Source organism: Gymnogyps californianus, chromosome Z (assembly GCF_018139145.2).
Source record: "Gymnogyps californianus isolate 813 chromosome Z, ASM1813914v2, whole genome shotgun sequence".
NCBI classification, from domain to species: domain Eukaryota; kingdom Metazoa; phylum Chordata; class Aves; order Accipitriformes; family Cathartidae; genus Gymnogyps; species Gymnogyps californianus.
Window position 1 is genome coordinate 84904693 of NC_059500.1, and position 12494 is coordinate 84917186.

Genomic DNA, 12494 nt, shown 5'->3' on the forward strand with positions numbered 1-12494 from the left:
TCGTACGATCAATTAGAATAAAGTACCCCAAACAATCAAGAGATGAAATATGTATATGGATTTCTGATGCTCTTATTTACCTTGTCATTTTTAAGTTCCTAGTTTTGTACCTATAGCATCTGTGTTCTCGCAGACATGAAGGATGTAACTTATTTGATAATAAAGCTGAAATTCTAATGTAATAGGAAGTTTCCAAGATTTAATGCTTTATGAAATTTACAATTAAATGGAAATCAGAAGATGTAGTCTGTCAGCCTGATAATATTACTTATGTACATCATAAAAGATTTCAAAGTCTTAATTATTTTTGAAAGTCTCAGCTGCTTTGAAATAAAACTCCTCCTCAGTTGGCTTTCATTTTTTATTTCATCACTTTCTGAAGTGCAGAAAAAATACTGCTTCGAAATAGATGCAGCCTTCTTGAACACTGCTGTTGGGTGACTGGAAAAAGTTGGAAGGGGTTTGTTTAGTTTCTGAGTTGTGAACGTTGTGTACGCTTACAAACGAGACCTGGTTGAGCCCATCGCTGGCATTTGCCGTGACACCTAGTGGGCTGCTCCTGCAGCTGCTGCTAGCATCCAGCGGTAACGCACTGGTAGCCGTCTGCCTGCTGGAACTTCCTTATGTAAACGTCTTCTCTAGCATTTCTACCGCATCTGTGATGTGAATGTTCTTTATATGTCTCTGTACTTGTGGGCAAGCCCTTTAATTTGCCATTTTCTTAAACGTTTATAGACTGAAGACCCAACCATGGAAAGGCCGTACACATTTAAGGATTTCCTTCTCAGACCAAGAAGGTGAGGGGGAGGACCTTTGTGTTTTAAAACATTTCTTACTTCAAGGTTTGTTATTTGCAACGATTTAAGGGTTGTTGAACGAAATGTACCTCCTTGTCTTCTAGCCACAAATCTCGTGTAAAGGGTTTCTTGAGACTGAAGATGGCTTATATGCCTAAAAATGGTGGGCAAGAGGAAGAAAACAATGATCAAAGGGATGAATCTGAGGTAAGGCTTAATGCTTGTGAAAGCATTCAAGTTATTAGAGATTCAGGTATAATTGTAGAAAAAGTTGTACCTTGAAAGATAAAACTCTGGTAGCAGTGTTAGTAGCAGCTTACTCTCCTCCCCCTCTCCAGCTTTTTTTTCTTTTCTTTTCTTTTTTAACTGTAACCTGGTGTTTTCTCAACCATTTCAAGTATTTCAAAGTATTTCAGCTGCCACGATGAATTCTAAAGTCTGTCTGACTCAGTTTGTGAGCAAGTAGAAGTGGATGTCATGCCAAGCAGAAGAATTCAGAAAGTCTGTGCAAGTAATTTATAAACATAATGGTCTGTATTAGGTACCTCTTCTTCAGAGGCCGTTTCAAAATAGGTGTTATAACATTTTTCTTTATTTCCTTGGTGGCATTGACTTTGCAGAGAATAAAGCTCATGCAAGCACAGCAGGTTTAAAGACTTCTCAGCACTCTTACCAGCCATCATCCATTTTAAGACTTAGCTGCAATTACAGCTGACAGGGAATGTCGGCCCAAGTTTGCCTTACTAATAGTGTGCAGCAGTCATCTGTAACTTGGGAATGAGGGCGCTCATCCCAAGCCATACATCTCTGCGTTCAAAAGTTAGCAGTTGGTTCTCTTTGGCTTCTTGACTGGGAATCTGCACCTAGCCACCACTAGAACAAGCAACCACTCAAATACGTTTGAGAATCCCTGTTGTAATAGACTGATGGGATTTTAGGGTTTTTTCACTGAAATGAGGTTCACACTGTAACCACAGAGTTTATTCTATTTCTATATGGTTTACATTTAAGTAATTTTGAACTTCTCTTTGGAAAATATTCAGAATCTGCACCTATATGCTAATGTAAGCAACAATGAAATAACTTCTCTTTTACTTGAACTTCAAAATTTTTAAATTTTTTTTTTCTCCATTCCTAAGCATGGATGGGATGTGGTTGATTCCAATGACTCCACATCTCAACGTCAGGAGGAGTTACCACCTCCTCCACTGCCTCCTGGATGGGAAGAAAAGGTGGACAACCTGGGGCGGACTTACTACGTCAACCATAACAACAGGACTACTCAGTGGCATCGACCAAGTTTAATGTAAGTGGCAGGGTAGTGCAATGTGTTCTGGATGTGTGCAAAATTATCAATAAGGGTAGTGATTTTTTCAAACAAACATAACTATTTTGAATTTACAAATTCAAGGCTGGAAAAAGTCTTAAGACTTTTACAAAGAAGTTTATAAAGGTATACTATTCTTTTCAATAACAGATTAATCACAATTTTGGTGCTGTGCTGTGTAGCTGAAACTATACTTTATTCATGGAAAAATTTTCACAGATGTGCTAGTAAATTGAGAACCAAAGTCTGGATATCTCCAGTTAAAAAGGAAACTTTTTTTTTTTTTTTTTTTTTTTTTTTAAGAATGAGCGAAACTTCCCCACCCCCAGCAAATCACATATACACATAGGCATTCTGGGAAATTCTAGGAAATCTGAAGGGGGGGGGGGGGAAGTCAGTGCATTAACAACGTACCTAGAATATTGGGAGACAGATGTGGAATTTTTCAGTAAGTAATTTAACAGGAATAAATTACTTTCTTCTATAGAGACTTTTGAAAAGGTAAGGAAAAAAAAGTCAACTTTATTAAGCTTTAATTAAGTTAAACTGATTAACTTTGAGGAGATCCTGATTATTATTCAGTGTATAGACTGCATTACCGATGTACACTGGTTGTGCTAATGTGGAGTTCCTCTTCAAACCTTCATTATATATTTCTTATGATTAGATTTATAAAGCTGTAGCAAGCTTACATTTTTAAAAGTATGTATAATTGACAATGTTAAGAGTTATATGAAATCATGTATTAGTTAAACATTTTGCATTATTTTTATGTAGTGACTATTCTTCCACTATTGCTTATTACAACAGTAATGGTTATTCTTTCTTGAATATTCATAACCGTAGCTAAATTATGCAAGTGTGTGTTGTCCTTATTTAAGGCACTATTTGTTGTTCTTGTCTGATGCGTTTATTGTAGGTAGAATTGAATTAAATTTTCTTCTGTATGTTTTGAACTATTTACTGTTGAACTATTTGAGCTATTTACTAAGCAGTGTGTGTTTTGTCAAGTAAATCTCATCAACTACTGTCATTATGATTGGTAATGGTCAATAAGTGTCTATAAAAAAGCAGGTTTTAGAAATTACTTGATTTAGAACCTCCTTGTAATCCGACTATGCTAAATGAAGTAAAGAGTACATGGATTCAGAAATGTTTGACTGGCAGATACCAAAAACTAATCAACACTAGAAAGCGTCATCATCAGATGGGTGTATACAATGAAGGCCTCAGGGGTTCGCTTTTAGCTAGGTATCATCACAGGTAGTTTGGAAACAAATGCATAATTACTACTGATAAACTTTATGCATGACACCAGACTTGGTGAAGAGTGAAGACTTTAAAATGATGCTGTTTAGCCTTTAAATTCTATGAATTTATGAAACGACTAGGAGCGGAAGGTCTCATGAGATTGAAAGTAGGATACATAACCTCTCACTTCTAGACCAGTAACTCATATACTAAGTTGGTCATCAAGGAAAAACATTGAGTGCTGTACAGTCCATGTCTGCACTTGGAACGTGAGAGTAGTTCATTTCTCATAGTTCTTTAAAATGTGCAATGATAAAATGATTGCACAAAGAAGTTTTTCCTGAACATAACCATCTTTCAAAGTTACAGTCCCTCATCCTGAAGGAGACGTTCAAATACAATACTGCCTTCTAACAACATCTGCCCATTGAGTACTGAAATAGAGATTTATATCTAGCTGGGCACATTGCGAAGTCCCACAAGCCAGGCAGGTCTCCATCAAGGGAACTGGGGTATTTTCCATTTCCACCACTGCTGGTGTGAGCCAAGCTGGCGGATGCAGCCAGTTCAAAAAGTCATCCATACCGCAACAGCTTGCATTTGCTTTGGCTGTCGCAAAAAGGAAAACAATCGTTGACATAAAGACAGGGGCAAAGGTAAAGTCTCTGTGTCAGGAATGATTCTGGTCATCACAGGAAAGGATGAGTAATGATGTGTTAGTATATTTGAGTGTGGACTTCCATTTCTGCTCAGCCAACTTTGATGTATAAAGAATGTTAATTTGCAGTGTTAGATGACAAGTACAAGTTACTCCTGGGGAGATTCCGATTGGACAGAAGAGGAAAATTTTTCACAATGAGAACAATCAGCCATTGGAATAATCTCCCAGGGAAGTGGTGGATTCCCCAACACTGGACACTTCTAAGTTTCGGCTGGACAGGGTACTGGGCCATCTTGTCTAGACTGTGCTTTGGCCAAGAAAGGTTGGACCAGATGATCCTTGAGGTCCCTTCCAACTTGGTACTCTATGAGTCTATGACATTTGTGAAGTGCTTCCAGTTTTATTTACTTTGGATTGAGGGATTAAATGGTCTCCTATTTATGAAGCCTGACATATTAAAGAATAATGATTTTTATAATCAAAAGCATTAATGAGGTTTTGGAAGCAATGGACACAGTAGGTGTTTTAGTTTCACATTCGTTATTTTCTTCTTCTTTTCTCCTTCACATGCTTTCATTTCGTTACTATCCAGTGATGTGGGATCTGATTCAGATAACAATATCAGACAAATAAACCAAGAAGCAGCCCATAGGCGATTCCGCTCTCGGAGACACATTAGTGAGGATTTGGAACCAGAACCTATGGAGACTGGAGACATTCCTGAGGTATGTAAACGTCCTGGGTTTAAGAAGTTGACTTAACTTCAAGCTGATGTGTTTCTCATTTGTAACCTAATTACTATACAACATATGTAGTAATGTTTTTACATGGTATTTGTGGAAATTGCCTTAGTAAAATACCAGTGACACAATAAAAATCCTGAACAGAGCTATGCTTTCAAGGTCCCATGCATTTGTGGGTGCCTGATAATGTATGCACAATATTAAATACTATGCAAATGCTGGGAGAAACATTTATCATTCCAAGCATTGCTTGTTCTGTATACATTGATGGAAACACTTTCAGTATTCTGCTTTGAATAACAGTGGAATAAGTTGTAATAAAAAGAAGGGTAACATACTGGCTGGAACTGCTGTGTACTTCAATTTTTTTTATTGTCTTGATTTAGAGGAAAGAGAAGCTGATGATTTTTTTCCCCAAATACTTGGTTTTAGTTAGAATTCTGAGATCTTATTAATCAGGGTGAGTGTTTATTTAATTTACAGCTAGACTAAATAAATTAAATTTGGTAGATATTTGTAGGCCTGAGTGAGAGTCTGTGCAAAGTTCTAATCCCATTCAACTTTAAGGAGTATTTTATTATGTGAATCACAAAGTTCTTTGTGAAAGCTAGTTTTGGTTCACTAAATGTTATGGAGAGCAACAAATAGATTGCTGAAACTATTGTTGCACTTGTGACCTGTTAATATTTGATTTGCAGATACTAATGAGTACTATTATGCCTTTTATTCTAAATTAAAATCAACGGTTGTTTCTTACAAGTTTTTAGTAAGTGCAGAATTAGGTATGTTTTGAACAAAATTTCAAATGGCATTTGTTTAGCGAGAACTCTTTTTTTATGCATCTTTTCATCTACATCATTTTCTGTGTTGAATCATAAAGCATTGTGTCATCATGAACATGGAGACCACTTTGAAGTCAACATGAAAACCATTTTTCCCTGTGACTGCTTCACACTGAGTCGAATGTTTGTTTGTGTGTTCTAGGGATTGGTTTATTTTGTTAAATATTAAGGCTGATGATCACACCTGTGTTTGTCACAATGACATGGTCACATAGAAGGCAAAGGGAAAGAAGACTCGATCTGTCTTTATAAATCCTTAACATAGTTTCTTCTCTTTTGTTAGCCTTGGGAAACGATTTCAGAGGAGGCAAGTGCAAGTGGAGATTCCTTAAGCTTGTCATTGCCACCTCCTCCTGCATCTCCAGTGTCCCGTACCAGTCCTCAGGAGCTATCTGAGGAACTGAGCAGAAGACTTCAGGTCACTCCTGATTCCAATGGGGAACAACTCAGTTCTTTGATTGTACGTGACATGCTGCTCTTTCTATATAAACCTCTATTACTCTAATCTTCTGTTAGTTTGACATAATCTGAATCATTTACACAAATAGGTAGTAATTGCTGGTCTCAGGAAAACCTGAGCATACAGTTAAAATTATCTTCCAAAAAATGCATCATAATTTCACCATAGAGCAAACTGACTTGAACAACAGAATTCCTCAGTTTAGATTTAATGTTTTCTTCTATGTTAGTTTAACTTCAGACTTTGCTACTGTTACACCTTTTAGTGAAACAAAATACGTAATACTAGTGAGTATAAAGCTAAGAATTTCCAAAGGAAAGGAAAAACCGCTAATGCTCTTTCAATCGTCATCCATTTTACGACATGGTAATTTTTCTAAAGTTCAGTATTATAACTGTACATGTTTATATTAAAGCATGTGCTTTCTTATATTAGGATTTTATAAACCCCTCATAGTTTACTGGATCAACTATTATAAGACTAACAAAGGATTAGAATTGGAAGTAGGTAGTTCTGGTGAAATCCTCCACAAGATTGTAAATGGCTAGTCTGGAAAAAATTTGTCTCACCATAAGAGTTTAGTTGAGGTAAAATCAAATAAAGTTCTCTATATTTGTGTTATCCATTAGTTTGTCAGACTCATGATACCACAAAAAATAAGGATAATACACGTGCAAGTGGGGAAATGTCTTATGTCTCTCAGATTAAGAAAACAATTGTAAGTATTAAACAGAACATCATGCTGTGATTTATTTTTTTTTTTTTTATTCTTGGTATATGCCATCAAGGTACCTTTGCAATTCAAGAGATAAGAAATCATATTTACTCTTGTTCTGATGAAATAGAATCTTGATTAGGTGCAAGTTTTTCACAAAGAGCCTATGCAGTAGGTGTCTTAATGATTTGAATGTTATCTAGAGGTTAGTTAGCAAATTATAGCTCTGATGGCTAACCATCTGCATAAAGAGTCACTTGTGCTTTTGTAGATAATTGCAGATTTTAGTAGACCTTCATTTGGAGGGCAGGAGGTTAATCAAATCGTTTCAGTCGCAAGATCAGGGCCTACGCTTTTTTTACGCTAACAATAATAAATAAATGTTATAGCTGCAAAGTTATCTTAATTAAAATAATTCAATAATTATATTCCTGTACAAACTAGCTCTTTTATGAGCCATTAGGTGATAGCATCTTTCTTATCAGTGCAATAAAAATTATAATCAGACCACACTTGCAAAGTAAGAAATTGTCAAAGCATTTAAAATCTCTGTTACTGTGCATTATCCAGTGTAACAGTGTTGGGATGATGAAAGTAACCGAAAAAACCAGACAGTGAAATTACTCTAAGATGCCTTGCTGAGGCGCCCAGAAGTCTGCCCACAGAGACTGAGTGGGTCAGCAGTGTTTAGTGTATAGCCCCAGCATATCTGTCAAAGTAGCTCCTGTCTCTGAACTGTGCTTCCCACAGCTCTGGCCTCTCTGAGGGCTCACTGTCCTGATCCAGCACTTAAGTCTGAGCTGGTTCCGTGTGAATGAACAGTGCTTACCCTGGGCTAATAACTCCTCCCAATTTGGAGGTTGGCAAGCATGGTACAGAGACATCCAAGAGCTTCATTTGGATTGAGCCAGGTAGGCAGGAAAAGTTTGGCACTTCCAGCTGAACACAAGCTATAATCCATGTGCTCAGGTATGTCCACGTGACGTTTCCTCTTGATCCAGATTCCCGAAGGCTTATGAGATCAGCTTCATGACTTTGCATGGAGGAAGCTTGGATCCAGGGTTTTTCCCAAACCCACCAGCTCTAAACTGGCTTTATGTAAAGCTAGCTCAGATCTGCAGGTTGTGGGCTGAAATTAGAAGCCCTTACAGTTGCATTTCCCCAACAGAGTGCCTAGTATATCCAGCCTGACCTTTGATTGTTTTACACAGAGACAGCTCCAATGTCTCTACATCCATACATAGTTAATCTACAACACAGATAAATTGCCAGCAGATAGTTGAGGAGTGATAGTATGTGTGTTAAAGTATTTTGTCACTCTCATATATCTGTGTAATGCCAGAAAACACTTCAGACTTGCTGGTCAATACATTTGTCAGACAAATCCTTTCACATTAATCTTTTGCATAACATAGAAGCAAGAGGTAATTACATCTTTTTTTCTTTTTTTTTTTTTTTTTTAAACACTGATCTTTTAACAGAATGTGCTCTTAGGACTGATGTTTTCAAGAGTTGGAGTTTCTGATACGCCTCTCAAATAGTTTGCTTCATAGTGTTGCTTCGTTATCTTTCAGTGGTACATAAGGGTGCCCATGTGAGTGGTTATAAATAGGCTAGGTCATTTGCTTGTTTATTAGTGCATTCATACTCGTACCGTTAATATCCAGAAAAGGGTAATGCTAGTTACTCTGATTAAAGATCAGGTATCAATTATGCAAAATAATAAGTTTAAGAATTACCCAGCGCTTGTTTCTGTACATGGAACTTACCACCTCAATCAAACCACACAGAAAAGCTGTGTGAGAAAATGCGTTTGAAGTGAAATGCTATTTAGATGCTGATAGATTTTATTGAATACTGTGTGAATACTGTCTTTTATTGAAGACTGGTCAGCCCTGAAGTGGTCAGGCAGTTGGACTAGATGGTCCTTGTAGGTCCCTTCCAACTGAAATATTCTATTCATGGCTTGCTTTGTTGCCAGCTCTCATGACTACAGTATTTGGTTTTGTTTTTTTTTTTCATTATATGGGATTTCTCATGACAGTAACAGAAAATGATTGCTGATGCCATGCCTAATGCCTTCTAGATGTCCTGGTACCGGCTATGGGGATATTTCAAAATTACTGTAATACCTACGTGTTTGTTACATTGGACTACACTTGTAGACTACCTATTAATTCTGCAGGGCAATGGTTGCTAACTGATATAGGCAGAACATTAGTTCCTTCATAAATATAAAGAATATTAGCATGGCACATTAGTTCCTTCTGAAACATTTTTTAATTGGATAGCAAACGTCTAGTTATCAAGAAGTAAAAGCTGAAATTATCTTTGGAGGTCTTCCGTGTAATTTTGGGATGTGAAGAAGCCTCTGTGGCTGGGAGTCCCAAAACCAATGTTGTAGCAAGTGGAAAATGTAATTACTGATCCTTGTCACTTCTCAGGTGCTGTCCCTTTATAATCTGAGCCTGTCCCATATGGAATGGAATTCAGTCACTTGACACCACTGTGCTTTATCACCTTATTTTTGATAAATCTCACAGCTTTGTGAGGAATTACATTTTAGTATCAAGCAGACATGCTAGCATATTGGCTTTTTTTAGGGCTTTTTTGTTTCTAAGTCACGATCATGAAGGATGTGTCTTGGGAAGTTCAAAAACTAGAAGGCAAAGAGGAAAATTAAGACTTGATTTTTTTAAAAGAAATACTGTAAATTTTTAAGTAAATGTTTAAGACTTTGAGGTCTCATCCATAGTATTTGATTTTGGATTTATTTTTTAATGCCTAATTTTTGTCAATAATGCATGCCATCTGTGAATTTCACCATGAAGTAATGAAAACCAAGGTGGAGCATTTACTCCCTGAAGAGCTGTATTACAGCTACAGTTTTCATTGCAGTTTTTGGTTTTAAGAGAAGTGTCATCTGCTTAATTTTTGTCTAAGAAACAATGTTCTTAGCTTAATCGCTCAGATTTTTTTCCATCCCTCTTAAAATTTTTTCTTGCTGGACAAATTGACCTGCTTTTATGCTAAGATTTCCCATCACTTACACTTACAAAGTCATGTGGGACAGAGGATTTTTAACGTAAGAATTGCCCTTTCTATTTGACCTTTCCAAAGAAATTCAGAGCAATTCACCTGATCCTCGCTGAGTTCAAACCAGAATTCCTGGAATTAGTATTTTGACCTGGGGTAATACTGCTGCATCCTGCCACTGTTTTTATGACAGCAGGAAAAAAAATACCACATCTTTTTTCTGTCGGAATTTGTTCATGTTGACGTTTCTCCTTTAGAAAAATAAATGAGCCCTTTTTTTTATAATATATATGAAGGGTCACTGTCAACAGAGAAATTGTATATACCACTACCTGACAGAAGCAGATACTAATTGTTTACAGGAGATTTTGTTACAAAGAGGTTTGTACCTGTAAAACATAAGTAATCTATCTAGTAATTGGGTATATTCTAATGTCCTTTTTTTGTATTATTTATATTATATTTATAGATGCCCTAATGATCATTACAATATAGAGTTCTATCTCTAGCAGTTAGTTTGGTTTCCTATGAAATTTCTGGATTAACTCCAGCCAGCAAACTTCTGAGCACTTCTCTGCCATTTGTTAAAGTTTAAAGCTGTTCTTAATGTTGTTATTGAAGAGTAAGCTAAGCATCATGTACTAAGATGCAAGTTTGGAAATTTCTTAATATGCCAACAGATGAGCTCAGCAAGGCTCCTCCTGTGGCTGTAATCCCAGTGAAAGTTCTGCAGAACTTGCTGCTTTCCCAGCCACAGGCTCAGGATGTCGTGGACACGAGAACCGCATAATCAGCCCCCACGTAGAACTGGCATCCTCTCGTGCCCCTGTGCGAGTAATGAATATAGGGGTTAACTGGTGCAGGAAGCCGTATGTAGAAATTTGTTAACTCTAGCCTGTTGATTTTCCAAGGACTACATCACCAGTATTCAGCCAGAAGTTTTACATTTTCCTTATACTGCTTTTGTTCCCTCCAGGTTCTCTAAAATGTCTTCCAAAGATATTTGAAAATAGTTTTTCAAAAGTTCCATGGCATTTTCACATCCCATTATGTTTTTAGTTAATCTTCCCCTTTACTGCTGATTCCACAACTGTTAATTTTCCTGCGTGTTTTCCCAGATGGGATGGCCTGTCCTCTTCTCTTAGATTAGGTCAATAAAACATTGTAACTTGGATGCTAAAGACGAATACAAGATGTGTATCCAAGTACTTTCCTTTTCTCAGTTAATCTGAAACAGTCCAGGATGGAATGCTGAGAATTTAGATTTTTTTTGTTGCTTGCCACATTTCTGTAGAAGTATTAAAACTAAAGACACTGCAACATAAATATTATTTTTTAGGGGTTTGGATTAAATGGGACAAAAGTAAAATTATTGAATAAACCCCCATGTTTTAAGACACCTTAACTTAAAGACATCTTTCTTTCTTTTTTTTTCCCAGCAAAGAGATCCTTCTTCAAGATTAAGATCTTGCAGTGTAACAGACGCGGTTGCTGAACAGTCTCAGCTATCCTTGGTAAACCAAAGCTAACTTCTATTTCTTTCTTTTTGTTTGAACATTCTCTGATTCTGAGTAATATCTTTTATTAGGTCAATTCTAGTCAGGTATAGATCAGTTACCAGTATGGGCATTTGACTATCCCAAATAGTAATGGGTACCAAATTAATATCATCGTGATCAGCAACTAAAATGAGGACATTCATGAAAGAGAAAAACGTTTTGAAACTGAGAGCATAGTCACACTAACTTTTAGTTATCTTAACATAGAAGTTTAGTTTACTACACTCTAGATATAGTCAGTGGAGAGAGAAAATCCTCTAAGGGTTGTTTTCAGCTGGGGTAGCAGAGGGCAGTAGCACCATCTATACTTGGAACTGTAGCAGCCACAGGACTCTCCTATCAGGTATATTTTTGTGTCCCATAAATTGATTTTACTTCGAATATATAAATCTGTATAACATTAAAAAGGATTGGTGTTTTACTTAGTCGTAGTTAGAACGAGCCTTTTTGTGACAGTCCTCGTACGATAGAACTGAATAGAATTGCATCTGTTGTAATTTTTTAATCTGAGTGATTTAGGTAAGCAGCAGCTTCTGCAATTTTATTTAAGTAGATTTGTCAAACAGGAAAAGATAAAAAGATTTTTTTTAAGAAAAGATTCTCTCACATCATAACCATGCACACCTTTGATCTAATTGATAGAAAGTCCTACATGTTTTGTCCTACAACCCAAGTATGAAGATTGCAAAGGTGGTAGGCTGTAGAGAGACTACTTAAAATAGCATGGTGCAAGATATGCTTTTGAATAAAACTGTTCAGATTTTCAAAATAATTTAATATTTTAAAAAAATGATACTTTTCTTCCAGGATTTTTTTTTCCCAATTTTTTGTTAGAAATATATTACATATGAATCTACAAATAGCAAATTTGTGTATCTTTTTTATGGAATAGTGAGTAAATACAGTATATCAATAAGTTTGTTATTAAAGCTGATGTCTCTCCTTTGCTTGTTCTTTCTGTTGCTATTGGGCAGACACAATAACCATTTTTCTCTCCGTTTAATTTTTTCACGTATTCTAGCAGTTCTTTAGTGTATCTACATTTGCTGCTTACAGATGCGTGTAATAGCTGTTGTTCAAAGAACTGTTTCTGAACTATTATC

At 36.4% G+C, this 12494-nt stretch overlaps 1 protein-coding gene across 1 annotated transcript in view; it reads left to right on the top strand.

Annotated features, from left to right (window-relative positions):
• NEDD4L (NEDD4 like E3 ubiquitin protein ligase) overlaps positions 1 to 12494 on the top strand; it is a 223099-nt gene that overhangs the window by 165012 nt on the left and 45593 nt on the right. Inside the window, exons 7-12 of the mRNA XM_050912459.1 lie at positions 736 to 797; positions 902 to 1004; positions 1937 to 2103; positions 4629 to 4761; positions 5905 to 6081; positions 11272 to 11346. Of these exons, the coding sequence (XP_050768416.1) occupies positions 736 to 797; positions 902 to 1004; positions 1937 to 2103; positions 4629 to 4761; positions 5905 to 6081; positions 11272 to 11346 (717 nt within the window). The remainder of the gene's footprint in view (positions 1 to 735; positions 798 to 901; positions 1005 to 1936; positions 2104 to 4628; positions 4762 to 5904; positions 6082 to 11271; positions 11347 to 12494) is intronic.